This window comes from Pseudorca crassidens, chromosome 7 (genome assembly GCF_039906515.1).
Source record: "Pseudorca crassidens isolate mPseCra1 chromosome 7, mPseCra1.hap1, whole genome shotgun sequence".
Taxonomy (NCBI): domain Eukaryota; kingdom Metazoa; phylum Chordata; class Mammalia; order Artiodactyla; family Delphinidae; genus Pseudorca; species Pseudorca crassidens.
This window is the reverse complement of record NC_090302.1, coordinates 74,761,791-74,783,846: the sequence shown is the minus strand read 5'-3', so window position 1 is coordinate 74,783,846 and position 22,056 is coordinate 74,761,791. Positions and strand designations below refer to the sequence as shown.

Below are 22,056 nucleotides of genomic sequence, written 5' to 3'. Positions count from 1 at the left end.
TGAAGATCAAGATTGGCACAGAGCTTCCAGAGTCAAGCAATAGGGCATCTTTCTCTGAGGGAAGAAACATAGAAGGGGAGGAACAGAACTAAAGACTGAACTTGTGATACACTGTGGGTAGAAAAAGAAGCCAGTAGCCTAAACAAAAAGCAATCCAGATGTTGAAATTCAGAGATGGAAAAGAGATTTTGGAGGGAGATTGTGATCAGTGTCAATAAGTACATGAAGGGGTTAAGGAATGGAAAGTTAGGAAAGCTTTTGGATTTGCTTTGAAAGATGTTAGCAGTGACTTTTTTGACATCACATTTTCATAGAAAATGATAGAAAAAGGTAAATGAGAGGAGACAGATAGAAAGAGATTTTTGAAGAAATGGATGAGGGAAAGGATTATAGACTACTGTGGCACTGAAGGCAAGAGGAAAAAGGGCGACAGCCATAAGGGATACAGTGTCTAATAAAGCGGATGTATTTTACTCCTTGGCTGGGCCAGAGGTTGATTTGTTGGTTTAGTTATTTTTACCCTAAAATCATTTAAAGTTGAAGAAAAATAAAGGGGTAACACTGCTGTTAGTAGAAGGTTAAGTAAGAAAGTTTTTCTGCAGAGTTGAGTAGGATTAGTACAGTTGAAAGTGGCTAACTTGTCTCCCCTACCCCAAAATTTCACAAAGAGAAATTATGGAAATGAAGTCATTTTTCTGAGAATAGAGGCTGGGACTGTCATCTATTCCAGAGGTGAAGCTGTTTTTTTCTTGATTCGGGTTAGGTTACATTGCTAGTTAATGGCATAGTAAGGACAGGCTCCATGCATTTCTAATTAACGGATATCAAGCATCTATTTTCTAAGCCCTGTCCTGGGTATTTGAGCCCTTTATAAGTTAAACAGTTTACTACCCTTCTTTATACCATAATACCTATGTGTGTAATGTTCATTTTAAAAGTGTATGCTATGTCTGTAGATTTTTATGAGGGTAAATATTTAATTTGGAATTGAAAATTGTGTTAAATATATATTTCTTTGTTCTTTCCCAGTAACTTTTTCCTTAAATAGTCTTTTTCCACCCTTTCCATTGCTTTAGAAAGTAATAGAGGGTAGTGTGCTGAAATCGGCATAGTTCTACACTCAGCAATAAATACATAGTAACATTTCTCGTATTCACAAATACAGATTATTTTTGCTTTGGATCATTGAAGTGTGATAATGTTAACCTACTGTGGCAGTGACTTAAAATCACTTTCTGTTTCCTTATAGTGATGGTATTATTAGAGTGTTTACAGAATCAGAGGATCGGACAGCAAGTGCTGAAGAAATCAAGGCTTTTGAAAGAGAACTCTCTCAGGCAACCATTGATTCCAAAACTGGTGATTTAGGGGACATTAATGCTGAGCAGCTTCCTGGGAGGGAACATCTGAATGAACCTGGTAAATATTTCAATGTATCTAGTAGTAAAAAATGCTGCCTTGTTTGCCTTTTGGAATAATGAGTGACAAGAAAAAAAGATTGTTTTGTTAAGTCATTCAGTATTATTCTCATTGCCAGGTACTGATCTTTGAGACTTTTTATTATGCATAACCACAGTGAAAAATCATGTTCTTTTTGCCTCTGCCTCACAGTTTTAAAGACTTCGAGCTAAGTTCCCATAAACAGGAATCTTTTTCTTTAAATAAATCACCTAATACTTAGCTCGTATATAGTAGGTGTTCGGAAATCACTCATTTAATACCTTTTGGTTGATTGGATTCTCTGAGAGGTTGTAGAGACTAAAAATAAAAATGAGTTTAAATAAAGCAATGTCTGCTTAATGCGTTAGGGATCATTTGATTTTAAAATCAGAGGACAGTAGTTGTCTCAAATGAAATCTTAGGTTGGATATGTCCATGATCCCTTGGTCCGTGGACCCCTGGGGATTCTGAGATCCTTTCAGGATATCCATGTGGTCAAAGCTAGTTTTATAATACTAAGATGTTATTTACCTTTTACACTGTGTTATCATCTACATTTATGGTATAAAAGCGGTGGTGGGTAGAACTGCTGGCTCCTTAGGACGTAGATGGAGGCAGTGGCACCAAACTATTCAGGTAGTCATGGTGTTCTTCACTGGTATGCAGTCGTCATTAAAAAAGAAAAAAATGCCATCTGCCCTTAGGAGTGTCCCTGATGAAGCATTAAAAATTAATTTTGTTACATTTTGGCCCTTTAGTATGTGTCTTTTTTAACATTCTGGATGACAAAATGTAAAGTACACATACAGTTTACCGAAGTACCATGTGCCTCAGGGGTAAGTACTTCTGCAGTCATTTGAGTTGCAGGCTGAACTCTCCCTTTTTTCAGGGAATTCCATTTTTATTTCAAAGAACAACTACGGTTATTCAGGCTTAGGTATTTGGCAGATATTTTTTTGAAAATGAACAAAGTGAGAATGTCACTTTAAGGAAAACAACTGACAGCATTCGTTGCCAAAGATAAAATTCAGACTTCCAAGTGAAAATTGAATTTTGGAAAACTTGTGATATTAGTGGTAATATTAACAAATGCAGTTTTTTTATATTGAATAATAAAATGTGTAATCATATGGAAGATCTGCATAGCTCAGTGAATCAGTATTTTCCAAATGACCAGTTCATGGTCTTACAAAATCATACATGGGTAAAAGAACTGTTCAGAGTATAAGATCAATGGATTTTAGTATAATAGAGCATGAAAAGTTCATTGATACAGTTTCAGATTCTAAATTTGTAACCTTTAGGATCTACTACTTGTAGAATATCCACATTTTTCTGAAAAGGCTATTAAACTAGTCCTCTGTTTCTCAACTGTATTATCCGTGTGATGCTGGATTTTCTTTGTATACATCAACCAAGCAACAGATTGCAACAGGTTAAATGCAGGGGCAGGTATGATAATCCAGCTGTCTTCTATTAAGAGAGACAGTAAAGAGATTTACAAAAATGTACAACAATGCCAGACTTCTCACTAAATTTTTAAAACTATACTTATTTTTCATTGAACTATTACTTATTCAATATGTAATGGATCTATTACTGTTTTCCATGAAGTAAATATACTTTTTGCTCTTCTCATTTTTAATTTCAAATTCAGTAAATCAACTGATATAACCTACATAAAAAAAGCTGTTTGGGCTTCTGAATAACATTTCTGACTGTAAAGAAATATTGAAACCAAAAGTTTGAACACCACTGTATTATTTCATGTTTTTAATATTCTTACAGTTCTTTGCAAAAATGTAATTTTTTTGTCTATATATACACAGTCAATAAATATTTACTAGGTACCTACTGTCTGCTCTGCATTGGTCTAAGCTCTGGGGAATACAGACAACAAAAGGGACAGAAATCTCTGTTCTCACAAATTTATGTTGTACAGGAGGAGACAGATAATTAAAAAGTTAATAAGTAAATATACAAGTATGTCAGATAAGTACTATGGGAAAAGTAAAGCAGGCATTGAGTTTTAATAAAAAATAAAACAGGAGTTTGAAATTCAGTGGTCAGGAAATGTATAATACTTAGGATAGCACTGGTTGCTGTAACAGATAAATCCTAAAATGTCAGTGGCTTAACACAAGAGAAGGTTATTTGTTGCACATTTGAAGTTCAGTTGACAGCAGGGTATGCTGGAACATGTTCGTAGAATAATTTTACTCCTCTGGGTCATTGAGGGACCCATGCTGAAATCACCATCTTCATCATGTGCTTGCAGGGTCCCCCTGAATTATAGATATTCAGCCACTAGACAGCATAAGAGGGGAGGGTAGAAGATGATGAACTAGGCCTAGAACTGGCATTTATCACACCTACCCAGATTCCACTGACCATTACTCAGTGTGTAATCTAGGGACTACAAAATGTAAGGGGGCGGAATAAGGTAGTCTTCGACTAGACAGCTACAGCTCTACCCATTGGAATAGGAGCAGGAATCTCTGGAGGACAGCTAGCAGTCTGTGCCACTGAAGGCCTTGCTGAGAATGTGGCTTTCAGGTAAAGTCCTTAAGGAGACAAGGGGGCAAATCTTGCTAACATCTGTGTGGAGAATGTCGTAGGCAGAATAAACAGCCAGTGTTATAGACTCTAGGGTGCTCCAGGGCCTATAGTAGGAGGCCATTGAATCAGTGCAACGGAGAAATAATGGTGGCTTGTACCAACAGGTAGCAATGGAGATGGTGAGAAGAGGTAGTCTTTTAGCTATATTTTAAAGATAGAGCTGATGGAATTTGCTGAAGGATTAGAATTGAGAGAAAGGAATCACACTCTTCTATTCTTTTTGGCCTGATCAGCTAGAAGAATGGAGAATCATTTACTGAAATGAAGTATTGTCAGAAGATACTCGTTAATAAAATTTGTTTTATTTTCGATCAGCCAGCTGCTTTTTAGTAGAATCACATGTTTTTAACCATCCTTTACTTAATAGAGTTTTTTTTTTTAATTAATTAATTTATTTATTTATTTTTGGCTGCATCGGGTCTTCATTGCTGAGCACGGGCTTTCTCTAGTTGCGGCGAGAGGGGGCTACTCTTCATTGCGGTGCGTGGGCTTCTCACTTCTCATTGCGGTGGCTTCTCTTGTTGCGGAGCACGGGCTTTAGGCGTGCGGGCTTCAGTAGTTGTGGCACGTGGGCTCAGTAGTTGTGGCTCGCGGGCTTTAGAGTGCAGGCTCAGTAGTTGTGGCACACGGGCTTAGTTGCTCCGCAGCATGTGGGATCTTCCCGGACCAGGGCTCGAACCCGTGTCCCCTGCATCAGCAGGCGGGCGGATTCTTAACCACTGCGCCACCAGGGAAGTCGCAGTAGGGTTTCTTTTAAACTGTTATTTTCTTTTTGGCCAGTTTCCAGTAGAATTACATTTTAAAATATTTTGTTTCATAAAATTTTCTATTAAACCAAAATACATATTTTCTTTTATATATAAACTTTAATGTTAAAACTTTTCGATCTAATGTTTGTAAAATTTACTCTGCCATTCTCTCTTTGATTCTTAAAATTTTTATTTTAAGGTACTAGAGAAGGACAGACTCGCCTAATCAGAGATGGGGAGAAAGTCGAAGCCTATCAGTGGAGTGTTAGTGAAGGGAGGTGGATAAAAATTGGTGATGTTGTTGGCTCATCTGGTGCTAATCAGCAAACATCTGGAAAAGTTTTATATGAAGGGAAAGTATGTCGACTTCTTTCTAATTGCTATTATCTTAAAGCATTAGACAAATTAAAAGTTTTTGTTTACCTTTCCCCATGCTAATAAAATTTTCTTTGGTGTTTTGACATTTAAAAATAGATTTCAATGGGGAGATTCTTAGTCTTGAAGTAGACTTTTTTTTTTTTTTTTTTGATATCTTTGCATGTAGAGAGAGCTGCATTTGTGATGGACACTGCCATTATTTGCCTTTTGGTAGTTACATAGATAAGCTGTTCCCAACCATTTTGGATTAGGCGCTTCTGTGTCACCTTTCATCTAATGCTTTGTGCCTAGTTATATTTAACTTGACAGGCCATGAGGGACCCTGCAGGGCTGTGCTTATAATGCCAGCATGTTTTCATGAGTAGGGTAAGGTAACAGCTAATACTTTTGGCCTTGAGATCAATTAATTGGAAACCATCCTTTGGTCTTACAATTAATATGTAGTAATAATCCATCCCCCACATCTACCTGCCAGTGAACTACTATTCTTGCACCACATGCATATGGTTGCTATTAAACATTATTTGCCAAGTGGAAGATTTTAAAATTGTGCTTTGGAGAAAGTTTAGCACTATAATTATTAACATAAATCTGTGTTATGTATGTCATTAATTTATGTGAACAGATAGTAATCACTTATCTCCTTTTTATATTCCTATTAAAGGAGTTTGATTATGTTTTCTCAATTGATGTCAACGAAGGTGGACCATCATATAAACTGCCATATAACATCACTGACGATCCCTGGTTAACTGCATACAACTTCTTGCAGAAGAATGATTTGAATCCTATGTTTTTGGATCAGGTGGCTAAATTTATTATTGATAACACAAAAGGTCAAATGTTGGGACTTGGGAATCCCAGTTTTTCAGATCCGTTTACAGGTAAGTTAGGGTTTGTATTAAGTCTTATATACTTCCACCAATGTTGATTATTCTTTTTTCTTTATTTGTTGTGTTTAAACACCTATTATGATTAGCTGTTTAAATAAAAACCAAGATTTACAGCAGGTTTTTGCCGCAGATACATATTTTTGAGACTCAAATTATATAGTAATTTTGTATTTATGGAAACAGTTGTAAATCGTTCTCTTTCAAAAATACAGCCACACTGTAAACTAAATAAAATTAAACTGAAACTAATTCAGTCATTTGAAATGAAAAGAAACCTGTAAGTTCCTTCATGTTATTGCTTCTTTTTAAAATATATATTTTGGTGAAATTTAGTAAATAGAAATTCTGTTTTCACATGAGGCGAAACTAGTTAGTTATGCATCAAATCTAGAACTGAACTATGGGTAGTTTTAGTTTACATGTTATTTGTATTCCACATGTTCATTTTTTTTTTTTTTTTTTTTTTTTGCGGTACGCGGGCCTCCAGCTGTTGTGGCCTCTCCCGTTGCGGAGCACAGGCTCCGGACGCGCAGGCTCAGCGGCCATGGCTCACGGGCCCAGCCGCTCCGCGGCATGTGGGATCCTCCCGGACTGGGGCACGAACCCGCGTCCCCTGCATCGGCAGGTGGACTCTCAACCACTGCGCCACCAGGGAAGCCCTCCTCCTGTTCATTTTAAGTCAGTTGTTTATAACATAGTATACAGCGTCTAAAATGTTATTAATGGGATTAGGTTCTCATGCCAGTAGTATTATAATCCCAGTAGTATTAGTTTGAGTCTGGGATCCTTGGAAATGGAGTTTAATTCTAGAAGTATTAGCCTGAGCTCTGGGCCCTGGGAACTGAGGCCATGATATGGGATAGATATAGAGCTGGCCCTATATCTATCTTTTCTTAGATATAAGGCTAGTTCTAAATAAAAATTTGAAATTGACACTTTATTGTTAATGGGTTCCTATTATTTCTGACTCTATCTTTCATGTGCTAGTGCTCTTCCTCGTATTGCAAGGATCCCATATCCTCTTCTTGTCTCAGGTCTTTTTTTTCTTCTTCCCTCACAGATGCTTCATGCTCCTAAATTATCTCCTCTCCTTCTAGTTCAAAATTCCATTGTTTGTTCACATAATAAAGTTAATCTCACCTGCATGTTGACTTAAACAGATTATCAGACTGATTCACTATGAACTATAAATGATAGGACCCTCCCAGCAGATGCACTTGACAGAACAAGAAAAAAAAATGTTTATTACCTGTATATTTCTGTTGGTTGGAATATCAGTCTACAGTACAAAAGAGTACTGTATTTCATAAGCTATCTTGTGGGATGGAGGACCGAAAAGCAGCTGGCTCTGTCTGGAAATCTAACAACAATTTGGCTTTTTTGCTCCTCTGAAACTCTGTCAGCATCCTTAGATATATCTTTTTGTAGACACCTCTGATTATTTCCTTAGAGATACTAACAAAACGTACTCACACACACCACACATTTGTAATTGTATAAATGGGAAGCCTGTTTCCTTTGAACCACTCATCCCCTTTGTGATTTTCTCCAGTAGGTTGTAAGCTTCAGTGGATACAAGCAATCTTGTTCCCTGCTAGATCTCAGCACTGAATGCACTGTTTGACACATGAATTAATGAACCCAGGGGTTCTCTAAAAGATTCACAGTTGGTGCCTGTGGTTTGATAGCAACAACAGCAGCAGGAATTCTAGTGAATTCGTATAGGAACAGGAACTGATTGTATGTGTATATTATTTAGGTCAGAGACCAACTGCAATTTATCTTTTTGTATTTGAATTCCTAGTTATTTTAATATTTAAGTGCAGAAGCTAAGATATAATAAAGGATTAAAGTTAACAAAAGCAAAACTTGGAGAATCACTGAAATTTTAGTTTCTTACTAACCTTTCCAACTATAAGACTTCTGACTGTAACTCCTCTTATTCTGTCATGGGACAGCCTTGCTCTTTTATTTCTCCCCAAATTTAGAGTCTTCTGATGTAAGCAATGTGCCATTTATGAAATGCAGGATTCTGGCGTACTTGAGACTTTTCTTTGTTTGCATGCACAGGTGGTGGTCGGTATGTTCCAGGCTCTTCATCAGGATCTTCTAACACACTGCCTGCAGCAGATCCTTTTACAGGTGGGAAGCAGTTTTGATCAATATGTCTTTCTTCACTAAATGTATAACATTTTGTATTATACAGCTTTACATTTTGAAGATATTATCCAGTAACTGATAATTCCCTTATTATCTGTGTTTCCAATTTTGATGGATCTCCTTTTCTTTAACTTCTAATTTTTTCTTTTTCCTCGAGTACTTTTATAGCTTTCCTCATGACTTTTAATAACATATTATTAAAATTCATCATTTTCTCCAGTGGTCCTTCCTGGAAGGAGAGCAGAGTCATTAAGATCATAGATTTTAGAGTCAGACAGACCTTGGTTCAGAATCTGGCTCTACCACTTACTTGCTATGAGAAGTTGGCAAGTTACTTAACCTGTCTGAGCCTATTTTTTTTATCTGTGAAATTAGATAATAGGGGAATCCACCAACCAAGACACAGCATGAGTGCTATCACTGGCGAGATGCTACTGATCACGAGCAGAGAAGGAGCCATGTGAGTCCCTGAGATTGGATGGAGCAGTGCAGTCAAGAAGTTTGCCCAGGCATAATTTGCCTTTAGCATGGAAGGAGACAGTCCACCCAGCTACCCAGGATTAGTCTTCCTAATCTAAGTTATTAATGGCCTTCATGAAGCCCTGGAGGTGTTGGTGTCTCTTCAAAGTGACTTTATTTACCAAAGGTATGCATGCCTCAGCATCAACACTACTGGAAAAAAATTGGACTTTAATACAACTGAAGAAATCTCTGTTTTCAGAATAGCATTTGATGTATTTTATGATGCTGTTGTTGGATCTTCAGCCAGAGTTCCTGGACAATATACCAAATTTGGGAAGAAATTCGTAGTATTTATGGTATCTATTGGCCTTGCAGACTTAGTACTGTGAGCTCTAAAAGTGACCGTATAGTCCTTTCTAAACCATAGATGGGACCAACACACAACCTTGGGTCAGTATCATGAAGTTGTGAACTGCTCTCAGTGAGCTTCCCTTCTCCTAAGAATGCATTGGTGGCCCAGATGCAAATAAATAGCTGTACCCTGTGCAGTGTACCAGTGTACTACAGAAACCAACTATCAAGCTAAATGTTGTGATAGCATGATGGCTATTAAGGAAGTCTTTGGTGACCCTGAAAAGGCAGTAAAGATCTGAAGAGTAGATAAGATGATAACTTTCTCTATCAGCATATTCAGGCACAGTGATGCTCTGAAACTTAGAACAACAGAGTTCCTGAATCTCATTAGCAGCTTTTTTTTGGAACAGAAAGAATATACCAAGCTTCAAACAGTACCAACAAAATCAAGAGAACAACTGGGGCCATCGTAACTGGAGCATGTCTCACTGTTGCACAGTGTCAGTAACTCAGAAGATGCACTGATTATGGAGATATGCAAGATAGCATACTAAAAGTCCAAGAGAATTATGGAATTAATAGGTTAACTGAACCACACTGTTACAAAAGATAGGTAAAAACGTTTGCCGTATTGAGATATTATAAAAATTAAGTGGTATAGTACATATAAAGTGTTTAGCAAAATGCCTGGAATATATTTAAGCCCTCAATATATGTTAGCTATTACTATTGTTGATATTGTTCCTCCAGTTTTACCAACAGCACTGGGGCCAAAACATTACCCATCTTGCTTCTCACTTAAGGTCAATCTTAATTCTTTTTTCTTTTCCTCATTTATATGATTCTCAAACATTTAATGTCAGTTAGAATCACATGGGATGCTTGTTTAAGTTAGTTATTGCAAGGTCCCACCCAGAGTTTCTGATACACTAGATTAGTGAGGAGGTTAAAAATACTCAGAGTCGGATCCCTTCCCCAGGAATTCTGATTATATGGTCTTGGGTGTGGTTTGCTGTTTAGGTAGTTTTAAAAGCTCCCTATTGGTTTCTAAAGTGAAGCTAATTTGGAGAACTACTAGGCTATTATTATGGGCAGGCCCTGGGAGTCTGCATATTGAACCAGTGACTCTCATTCAGGTGGTCAGAGAACCACATTTGGAACAGTGTAGGACTACTTTCTGCCTCATAATAATGCCTTGGGCAAATTATTCAGCCTTCCTCTTCTGAAATATTATATAATAATGATCTCTAATTAATATTTAAATGATTCATGCATATAAGATGCTTAGCATGCTAGCCAGCATATGGTAAAAACTCAGCAAATCGACTTATTCTGTGTTCTTCATTATTTTAATGAATCCTGTTCACATCTGCAGTTTTGTTTTTTAGTTTTGTTTTCTTTTTCTGTATCTGTTGCACTGGTTATACCAACTCCTGAATATTAAGCTTAGAGGGGCTAGAACAATAGCTCATCTTTCTTCTTCCCACAAAGGCTGATCCAGGACTCCGAACATCTCCAAATCCTGCTGATTCTGTCTCTGCACTTGTTTTTCCTGTTTCTTTCTTTCTTTCCATTTTCAATAAAGCAGCTACAAGTATTCTCAAATCTGAGACTGGGCTATTATCATAGCATCCCTAACTCTTACCTAGTTTCTTTTCTATTTGTCTTATGTGCCAACTAATCCCATCTCTATTTCAATAAAATAGTGTTCACATTTCATTATGGAAACTTCTGACTTTCTTTCTCTCCAATCTATTAATGCTTTTATAATTCATTAAACTTCTATAATTATAGTATATAAGGCATGTAATATTTATTTTATAACTTGAGAATTACTTTTCCGGCTAATTTTATTGAGATCTAACTGCATGCCAGATACTGTTCTAAGCATTTTGCTGTATTAAATTTACAGCTGTTTTATTAAGATGTCATTCTGAAGTGTGACTAATAATGAAAATAAGTCATTCTGTGTAAAGAAGGAGCAGTTTGAACTTTATCATTTGCTGTTACCTATGCTTACTAGGAGTATTATTGCATTTTAGGTGGTGGTCGGTATGTACCCGGGTCTGCAAGTATGGGAGCTACTATAGCTGGAGTTGATCCATTTACAGGTACACATTTTTCATTTCCTCTTTTTTTTTATGTAATGAAAGGTTAAGGAAATTGGCATCTTCTTCTTGCTGGAAAACTTTTTATACAGTAAATCAAGACCAAACTTTTGACCTGGCTTTTAGAATGTTCTCAGAATTGTGTCATTACTGCACATTAGAATCATCTGGGGACCTTAGAAAAACTACTTCAACCTCATCCCCAGCGATGCTCACTTGATCTAATGTTGCTCTGGGTTGGGATCTTAGCAAGAGTAGTTTTATAATTTTCTCATGTGCATCCAGGATTGAAAACTGCTGTTCTACTGTGTTAAGGCTGGTTTCCTCACTATCCTTACAAAATCTGAGTTATTCCCATCTCTTCCACTTCATTCTTACATACTTAATGTGTTTAGAATATTATTTACACATTGAGAGGACTCAGGAAAGAATTTGCTTTTACGATTTAGGCCTGGAATATTTGGCTTTCCCCTGAGCAACTAACTTTTTTTATTCTTAGTATCCAGCCTAAACCCTGACACATCTTACTTGTTTAGCATTGTTGAATATATGCAGGCATACTTTTTTACTCTGTATAGGCTGCCATAAAACGCAGAACCGAACTTGTGGTTCACCTCTTGTAAGCTTGACAGATCTCTTGGCATATATATTTCCCTATTATTCTATACAAGGGAATATGTGTGACATATATGTTATTGAGCATAATAAAATATTCATAAACCCAGCACTCTACTTGAGAACTAAGTTGGTATGTGATTTTTTAAGCTATTTTTTCATTGTGAAAGTAACATTGGTTGGCAGTATTGAAGTTTAATGTAGTAAGTAATTAAGATTAAGGACTCTGGAGTGAGAATGCTTAGACTCAAATCTCAGTTCCACTACTTTTTATGTGTTTTACCTTGAGCAAGTCATTCTGTTTCTGTGCCTCTCTTTTTCTCATTTGTAAAGTTATATCTACTTCCTAGAAATAAGAGTTTAAAATTACGAAATATATGTAAATCATTTTATATGGAATAAATTCTTAGTAATGTTATACCTGTTGTATTACAAAAGAGTCTTAAAGTTAACAGTGCTTCCTCTCATTTTTAAGAAATTAAAGTTTTTAACAGTTTGGTATATGTAATGGACCTTTGTATACCTTATCTAAGCCACTGTCATCTCTCACCTAGACCAATGAAATAATGGCCTCCAAATTGGCCTCTCAGTCGTCCTCTGTTTATGCCCCTCCCTTGATTAAAACCCTGTAATAGCTTCCCATTGACTATTTTCTCTCGCCTTGTATCACATTCCTCTCTGCCTTTTTTCTTCCATACTGGCCTGCATCAGTGTCTTGAGCATGGCATGCAGTTTTCTACCTCAGGAGTTTGGTACTGCTGTTCTCTTTGGGAATACTTGTGCCCTCTACTTTGCTATTTTGACCAGTAATTATTGTTTGGCTTTTTCCCTCCTTTTTCTTTTTTATTTAATTTTGCAGTATAGTATTTATTAAATGAATTCAGTGAAACTTCCTGGATATGCACATATACCTCTTGCTAGATCCTCTAGTCTGTCATAAGCTCTCAATGCATCCTATACTTTTCCTTCAGAGAACTTTTCATTGTATTTAATTGTTTGGATGATAATTTGATTTGCAGTCTCCTTACCACAACTAGACTCTAACAACCAGGAGTACAGGCAGTGTCTTTGATCATGTCAATAAATATTTTATGCTTTGTAAGCAATTAGAATTAATTTTGTGCACTTACCTCATTCTTCATTTATCTACCTTCCCCCTTTCTATTCCTAATATACTCAGAAGATTAAAATGTTTTATTCATATTTTTGCAAAATACCTTCATTTTACATCAGAACAAAAATGTTGTATAAATTAAGATTTGAAATGAAAGACATAAATGAGATTTAAATTATGCTTTAGTTGAAGTAGCTTATACACTGAGTATTGTTGAATTTTCATCTTGTGGCAGTTTTTTGTTCATCATCAGATACTGAGTTAGTGTTACTATAATGGGGACTTAAGAAGTAAATACATATGCCCTTCAGGAGCTTACAACTTGGGAGGGATTTATAAAAATGATGTAGAAAATGATTGGAGAAAATGACAATGCCTACTACATGATTTGGAATGAGAAAAGAGAGATTAGTATGCCTGGAGAAGAAGGAAATGGAAAGTTTCATAATTGTTTTGTGTTCTTTGATCTTTTAAAAACTTTCAATTTAGATTGAATCTTAAAAATATGAGAGAAGTAGAAAATATGAAATGGAAAGGCTTTGTTTTACAATGAAGCTCCCATTCCAAAAACTAAAATTTATTATATTAACAAATATATACAGTATATAAAATCTTACGGATTTATTTTCTTTTTTTCTGAAGTTGGTTGTTATTTTATTGCATGCACTGAATAGTTATGTATCTCAGTAATTTTGAAAACAAAAATCAGTTAGAAAAATCTTGCTCTTGACCACTCTGAACGATTTTCACTTTCTTCTATTCTGTAAATAGGGAACAGTGCCTACCAATCAGCTGCATCTAAGACAGTGAATATTTATTTTCCTAAAAAAGAGGCTGTCACTTTTGATCAAGCAAACCCTACACAAATATTAGGTAAGTGTATTTTAATTAAATAGTTTTCTCACATATCCACAGACTCCTTGAGTTACTCTCAAGGCTGTTTCTGTCCTAAGCATGTGCTGGGAACCAGGTGCTTACATGATAGAGACTTGTATTTTGGTATTACACAACTGAGTCAACTAAAAATACACGATCTGATAATGGACATTAATACTTTATAAGAAACCTTACACAAATATAAGTAAATGCTTTTTGATGACTTTAATGAGAAAAAAAATTAAAGGGGAAAAATATCAGTCACATTCCCTAAGCTCTTAACTGATTTCAGAAAAAAAATAATGAAAACGAATGAGTAAAGCATTTAAAAAACAAAGATCTTGTCTGTAAAAATGAAACTGCTCAGTTGGCTTTCATTGCTTTTTCTGTTAATGTTTTCCTCAAAACAAAATGACTAGGTTTTGTTTTTTGTTTGTTTATTTTTGACTGAGAGTATTACTAGCTCTGTTTTCCTCAAAGATTATGGTGGGAGTCTATTGAGATAAGATAACATACATACCTGAATATATGACAGGGGTGTTATTGTTTTGGGGAGGTTTGTTTTGTTTCTCATCATCCTTCATACTGTCTTTATAAAAATCATTCATAGGTCTTTTCTTAATTGCTTTATTTTTGAACAATAAAGAAGTGTATACACACTTTTAGACAACTTGACATTTTTAAACTCTTGTACAAATATAAAAGATCTCTTTTTGTATTCCCTTAATAAACTGTTTTAATATTCTGTTAGTGTTAAGCAATTTTTAATGCCAAAGAATAATGAAATAGATCCAAGTTTCCAGTTATGATAGATAAAAATTTGTAAATTTGGACATTGTATCTTCTTAAACCTTTTGTGATGGAAATTTGGCCTTTTTTTATTCTTTGAGATGAAAACTTTTGAGGAAATAGTGTTAGATGACTCAAAGTAACATTAATGATGACAAAGATGCTGATATTGAAGATGCATGTGAAGAGTTTGAAAGAAATAGTTTCATGAAATGTCAATATTATGGGAAGCAAATTAAATGTTTTTTTTTTAAATGTGATGTCAAATGTACAGATGAAACTAAGTCAATAAATTAAATATAAATACACATTTAGCTTTTTGACTATTTCATTGGTAGTCATAGAAGTTGCCATAAGTTGGCTAAAAGATGTTATAAATTTTCTCTCTGAGAAAGTAGGGGATTGACTTATATATGACATAATATTACTTTGAAAAGCATTCAAAATGATAACAAATATGGTATACTTAAAAACTTATTCAAAGCAAAAAGCTTTAGAAGATCTTAGAAGACAACAGGTAAAATAAAAATCATAACAGTAATCTTTCTTTTTCTATACTATACTCAGCTTAAAATTACTCCCAGGCCTTATTCTTGTTTTATGGTCTTTGATAATTGCTGTGAAAAGTCTTACCTCCCCATGGTGTGTGGTAGAGTACTTTTATTGAAAATGTTGGCATTTATGTGATATATCTGCCTAATTACAGTTAGAGAAAATTGAAGGTTTGGATTTGGGTTCTAGGTAAACTGAAGGAACTTAATGGAACTGCATCGGAAGAGAAGAAGTTAACTGAGGATGACTTGGTACTTCTTGAAAAGATACTGTCTCTAATATGTAATAATTCTTCAGAAAAACCCACAGCCCAACAACTTCAGATTTTATGGAAAGCTGTTAACTGGCCTGAAGGTACAGAAACACTCTTTAAAATGTAACTAGAAAGCAGAAATTATATCTTTTAATTTCATACTACTGGTGTTTCTGGATTAAATAAAAGTTGACATGTTAGTTGAAATTCGCATTGGGAAAAACTTCACAAAAAGGATTCACTATACCACTGTAACTCATAGTCTTGCTTTGGTCACATACCTTAAGAGAATCTGAAGGTAATGTAATGATCCCATACATGGACCATTTTGTATACTCTTTCAGAGCATTTGTGGGTTCCCTGCAAGCCATCCACAAAACTCTATCTGACCTGTTAAACATAGGCTACAAACATTTGCTATAAGTATGTTTTCTTTTATTTAGTTAATTAACTCTTTTTTATTCTAAAAGTGTCCTCTTCCCCGTTATTTTTTCATGTAATTGATTTATTGGAGAAAAAAATCATTTTTCCTGCAAAATGTCCTATATTTTGAATTTGGCTGATCACTTAATGTGTTCCTCTATCTGTGTTTTTCCTGCTAGACATAATTAGATTCTGGTTCAGTAGTTTTTTCAGGTGAATATCCTTTATAAATAATGTTGCATACTACCTTTATATCACAGGGCCCATAATTTCTGCTTTCCTCACTTTTAATGACGTTAAGATTGTTTAGCGCATTCATTTACATGGTGTCTACCCAGTCCCTTAAATATAAATCCTTCTACCAATGTGTATAATAAGCATCCTATTGGCATTTGTGAACTGGAATTCTCCTATAAAGAACTTTCCCTCAATTCTTTGGTCTTGTTTTAGAATTTTTTAAAAGCAAGGTCCCAATCCTATTCTTTGCACAAAGATTTATTGAATACTCACTGTATGTCAAGCTATTTTAGTAACCCAGGAGAGTTACCATATTTTTAAAGTAATGTGATCTTGTAGCAATAAATGCAGTTTCTATAAATATGAAAAATCAGTTAACACAAGTTTCAGAAGTATACACATTTTGTAAAGCAGGCGTATGATTTTTAATGTTTAAAATTTTTTTTAACATTAATGAATTTTTCTTTTCAATAGATATTGTCTTTCCTGCACTTGACATTCTTCGGTTATCAATTAAACATCCCAGTGTGAATGAGAACTTCTGCAATGAAAAAGAAGGAGCTTGGTTCAGCAGCCATCTCATCAGTCTTCTGAACCCTAAAGGAAAGCCAGCAAACCAGCTGCTTGCTCTCAGGACTTTTTGCAATTGTTTTGTTGGCCAGGCAGGACAAAAGCTCATGATGTCCCAGAGAGAATCACTACTGTCCCATGCAATAGAACTGAAATCAGGGAGCAATAAGAACATTCACATTGCTCTGGCTACATTAACCCTGAACTATTCTGTTTGTTTTCATAAAGACCATAACATTGAAGGGAAAGCTCAGTGCTTGTCAGTAATTAGCACAGTCTTGGAAGTTGTACAAGACCTGGAAGCCACTTTTAGACTTCTTGTGGCTCTTGGGACACTTATCAGTGATGATTCAAACGCTGTACAATTAGCCAAATCTTTAGGCGTTGATTCTCAAATAAAAAAGTATGCCTCGGTATCAGAACCAGCTAAAGTAAGTGAATGCTGTAGACTTATCCTGAATTTACTGTAACAGTGGGCTTGGGGACTGAGATTTTAAATTGATAAGTTTTTTTTTTTTCCTCACATTTCACATGTCTGATTACAGATGATGAAAAGAATGCTGTGGATTAAGTAAAATTTCAGATCTTGTAAAGTGGGGGCGGGGGAGGGGAAACCAAGGAGAAATAAAATTTTTGCACTGGTGAACTGTGAAATTTTCCTGGGTAATGGGGATAGGTTTTTTAATAGTTCAGATATAAATTAAGAATGAGCTATGACCAACAGCAACACAACTACAGTGGTGTAGTTCCCTTACCTTAGCCAACTAGGAGAAGACAAGGGCTTTTATTTATGTAATCTGCTTTACTACTTATATACCCCAGACTGTTACTTGTTGGTGGTTGTCTTTTATTTAATTTCTGCTCTACTCATTTTCATTGCTGGATTCTTTCAACAGCACTGATTGATTTCAAGGTTTTGTTTTAGGACAACTACTTTAGAATTTTTAAAATTAAGTTTGTTATAAATTATTCCATATATTGAAAAGATATAAAATAATTTCTTCATTTAAGTCCTCTGTAAATAGAAAGTTTGTTTGATGGCTTATTTTCAGTTGAAGTAAAAGCAAATTACTAAGCTGTGTTATGTGTATCAGTTCAGACAGATGAAGCCCCAAATTGACTACAGGCTTATGATCCAGTTTCTTTTCCCCTTCACTATTTGAGGTAACTTCATTATTCATTCCAATTTCGATATCTGATTGTCTATTTTTGGTCATTTCCATTATATCAAAGGGAATTTGGAATGTGTTGAATATTATCAGGCAATTGAGCGAGCAAGAATACATCAAACTGTTATTTGCAAGTCCAGAGACTGTCATGGGAAATTAGTATTTTTGAGCCTCTAACATGGTCCCGGTATAGTGCTAAACACTTGGATATTTAATTCCCAAATCCTGTTAAATGTAGGGTGATGTTATCTCTATTTTCAGAAGTAAAGATAGTGGGATGAATCATGATGGAAAAAAGGAAAAGTACAAACCATGCCATACTTCCTAGAGAGGGAGGGGTCACAAATTTGTCTATGAACATCCTAGCAACTAACACCAAGAAGGAACCAACCCATTAATTATATAATTTGTTGTGTCTAAGAGAACCTTAATTTCTTAAGAGAAGTGTAACTATTCTTAATCTGAAATAGTGAGGATCATTCCCAACATTTATGATATTTAGAACCATGAATTTCCTGGCTTAATGCCAAATTGCAGTCTAAGAAGAACAGTTCCTCCCCAATAAGAGAGGAATGGTTTGATTGTCTAGATTAGTCCAAGGAAAAACTTTTGGAATATCAAAAGAGCATGGGTAAAATGTAAATTGAGGGGATATGTATTTTGCTAAGTATTAAATTGCAATTTTCTGGTGTGTACCCAGACGTTAAATATTGTTTGCTGGTTCCATTAGTTACCTGTGCTTTGCTTTTTGTTGAATTGGGATTTAGGGGGTTAAGTCAAAGTTAAATGACTGCATTAAGAGTGTAACTGGGTCAGCCTGGTTCAGTGCTTACAATACAGTGCTTTCTTTTTAACATGTCATGTTTAGCATGCAATTGTAAGTGCAATTTATTTGCAATATTTTGCAATACTAGGTACCTTTGAATAATGGTAGGATGTAAAGTCTTCGTTAAGAATAGGAGTTTACTCTTCAGAATGTAAGGGGTGGCAAATGGTAAACACTGTTTGCTTCCCATTAGTGTGCAAGTGTTTTTATAACCACTTTTATTATACTGTTATGTTTATTGAAGAAAAATTACAAAATACAGTTTAGCAAAAAGGAAAAAAAATCCCACTTGAAAGATAAGTGATAAGTGGTGATCTAATTGTTTTAAAGATTTTTTTAAGTTACTTAAAGTTACTTAAGTTACTTTTTTCCATTCCCTTATTATTTTTTTCTGAATAGAAAAATGCACATTCATTGAATAAAACACACACACATTAAATAAAAATTGCCTATAATTCCACTACCCAGAGAGAATCATTCTTGACATATTGTGCCATATCAATTGGTATGTAAACATGTTTTATTTTTAAAAAAAGGATTGTATGATACACATTGTTCAATAACCTGATTTTTAAACTTGACATATAGTACACATATTTCCACCTTAATAAATATGTTATATCGATGTGCCCATTTCCTATTATCTGACATTGTTTCCTATTTCAGCTATCAAGCAATGCTATGGCAAATCTCACATGTTTCTTACTAATTCCTTCGGATACATTTTATACTTGGAATTGGTGGGTCAAGTTAATGCACATTTTTAAACTTTGATAAATGTTGCCAAATCACCTCCAGTGGTAAAAGTCTTGGAGTTAATGTCCTTCATATTGCATTAGAAACAGTTGCCTGCAAAAGAGCTAACTTATCATTGTCTCTAATTCATTAACTATTGTAGTCCCCCTCTGGCATTACATTTTTAAAAATGAGCATTTTAGGGAATTCCCTGGCTGTCCAGTGGTTAGGATTCCACGCTTCCACTGCAGGGGGGCAGGGTTCGATCCCTGGTTAGAGAACTAAGATCCCCCATGCCACACGGTGTGGCCAGTAAATAAATAAATAAATAAAATGAGCATGTTATGATTATTTTTCATGACTAGCTGAATTTATAACTAAATAACAATGTGACAAATTTTTTTTATCTACCTCATAATCTTCTTAAAATAATGGAAGAAGCATAGCTAAAAACCTTCACAAAGATAATTCTGGGGATAAGACTGGGTTATGGCTTCCTTAGCAGTTATCACTGTATATTATGGTTATTTTGTGAAAAAATAATAAAATGTATAGAGGATCATTAGTGATGTATCATCCTTCCTAGAGGTCTTGAGATATAAATTACCCACCTGAGAATAGGGAATGTTATTCAATCATTAGAAAAAATAATTTATAATTACTCTAAATTCTAGTGCATTCTTCTGTAGAAAATTATACACAGTATCTCAGTCTGTTTCGGCTGCTACAACAAAAATACCATAGATTTGGTGGCTTAAACAACAAACATTTACTTCTCACAGTTCCAGAGACTGGAACGTCCAAGATAAAGGTGCTGGCATATTTGGTGTTTGGTAAGGGCCCACTTTCTGGCTCTTAGATGCTGTCTTCCTGTGTCCTTGCATGGCAGAAGGGAGGGGGGAGCTCTCTGGGAACCCCTCAATCCTGAGGGCTCCACTCTCATGATCTAATCACCTCCCAAAGGCTCCACCTCCAAATACCATTACGTAGGAGATTAGGTTTCAACATATTTTGAGGAGACACATTCAGTCTGTAGCACAGTGTAGTTGTCATTATAAATACAATTTTGAAGGCTCATTTAACATTTTTCCATGTGCTTCCTTTCAATTTTTTAATGAAAATGTTCATACATACAATGAACACCCATGGACTTGCCAACTGGGTTCTGCAGTTGTTAACATTTTGCCATATTTGCTTTATTATTAATACTTCCATTTGAAATTATTTTAAAATAAGTTACAAATAACACACTTATCAACTAAATAATTCATTATGCATCTTTTAAGAAAAAACATTTTAAAGAATATTCTTATTAATAACCACATACTAAAAGAATTAGTAATTTCATAACATCTAATATCCAGTGTATATTCAAATTTCCTCATTGTCCTAAGAATGTTTTTTATAACTTTTGTTCTAAAGGCTCTAATCTAAAAAATCAAGGTTTATGTATTGAATTTAGTTATTTGGTTATATGGCTGTTTGGTCTCTTAATCTACAACAGTTCCTCCATCTCTTTTTTTTTTTATCATTGACTTTGAAGTGTGTTGGCCAATCCAGAGTGTTAACTACTCCCGTTTTGTATTTGTAACAAACATTCTTATAACCCTACTGTATTATCTACTGTTGCTTAATAAATTACCTCAATACTTAGTGACTTAAAATAACACACATTTATTATCTCAAATTTTCTGTGAGTGAGGAATCCTGCCACAACTTAGCTGCTTCCTCTGCTTCTTTGTTTCACATGAGGCTGCAATCAAGGTGCCCACCAAGGCTGGGGTCTCATCTGAAGGCTGGACTGGGGAAGGATGCATTTTTTTAAGCTCACTTATGTAGTTAGTGTTCAGTTCTTTTTGATTGCTGAGTTAAGGACCTCAGTTCCTAGCTGGCTGTTGGCCAAGGCTGCCATCAGTTTTGCCTGGTGGGCCTCCCTGACATGGCCAGTTGCTTCATCAAAGCCAGGAAGAGACAGTCTGCTAGCAGGACCAACAAGAATCTTTATAATTTAATCACAAACATGACATCCCGTCAACATCAAGATACTCTATTGCTTGGAAGTAAATTACTCAAAAAAAGTGGATTACACAAGGTTATGAATACCAGGGAGAGGGATCTTTGGTGGCCCTCTTAGAATTTGCCTGCCACACCTATTTCCTATAAACAGAAAGCTAAATCCAAAGGCTTGGTTAGATTGAAATTAGACTATTGTGGCCAGAATATTCACAGGTGATTAGTACTTGTTTTTTGTTTGATTTTTTTTTTTTTTACTTGATTGCATCATATCTGAGCTTCCTTAGTGATGTTTTCCTTCCCTTAACTAAAGGAGGTTAGGAGAATAAAAATGGTATAATTGGCATTCTAGTTACCATCTCAACAAAGATGGGGGAACATTTTTTTGAAGTTTTCTTGTTCTTAAATATTTTTCCACCTGTCTGCTTCCTAAAGTGGTTATCAGGTTTTATTTGTTTAATATTTGAAATTAGGATGCTTGTTTTCCAGGGATACTAAGAAAGGCAGGATCTTGACTTTGAGGGCAAAAGTAAACCACTCGTGCCTGTCATGGAGGAAAACAGCCTTCAGAATAAGGTGGGTAATGGAAGTTTTAGAGGAGAAAGTTGACCAACATACTTCTGTAAAGTAGGTAAGCTGATATTGATGCTAGGCCTAAGATGAATTCCTGGGACTTAAAACTTGACCCTGGGTTTCCTGGACACTATAATAAATCACAAAA

General features: G+C 35.2%; 1 protein-coding gene across 1 annotated transcript in view; it reads left to right on the top strand.

Annotated features, from left to right (window-relative positions):
• The window catches only part of PLAA (phospholipase A2 activating protein), a 39,087-nt gene extending 18,112 nt beyond the window's left edge, over positions 1-20,975 (top strand). The window contains exons 7-14 of the mRNA XM_067744544.1: positions 1,250-1,419; positions 5,008-5,165; positions 5,851-6,070; positions 8,150-8,221; positions 11,098-11,166; positions 13,664-13,765; positions 15,299-15,463; positions 16,497-20,975. Of these exons, the coding sequence (XP_067600645.1) occupies positions 1,250-1,419; positions 5,008-5,165; positions 5,851-6,070; positions 8,150-8,221; positions 11,098-11,166; positions 13,664-13,765; positions 15,299-15,463; positions 16,497-17,062 (1,522 nt within the window). The 3' untranslated portion in view covers positions 17,063-20,975. The remainder of the gene's footprint in view (positions 1-1,249; positions 1,420-5,007; positions 5,166-5,850; positions 6,071-8,149; positions 8,222-11,097; positions 11,167-13,663; positions 13,766-15,298; positions 15,464-16,496) is intronic.
• Positions 20,976-22,056: the final 1,081 nt, after the last annotated feature.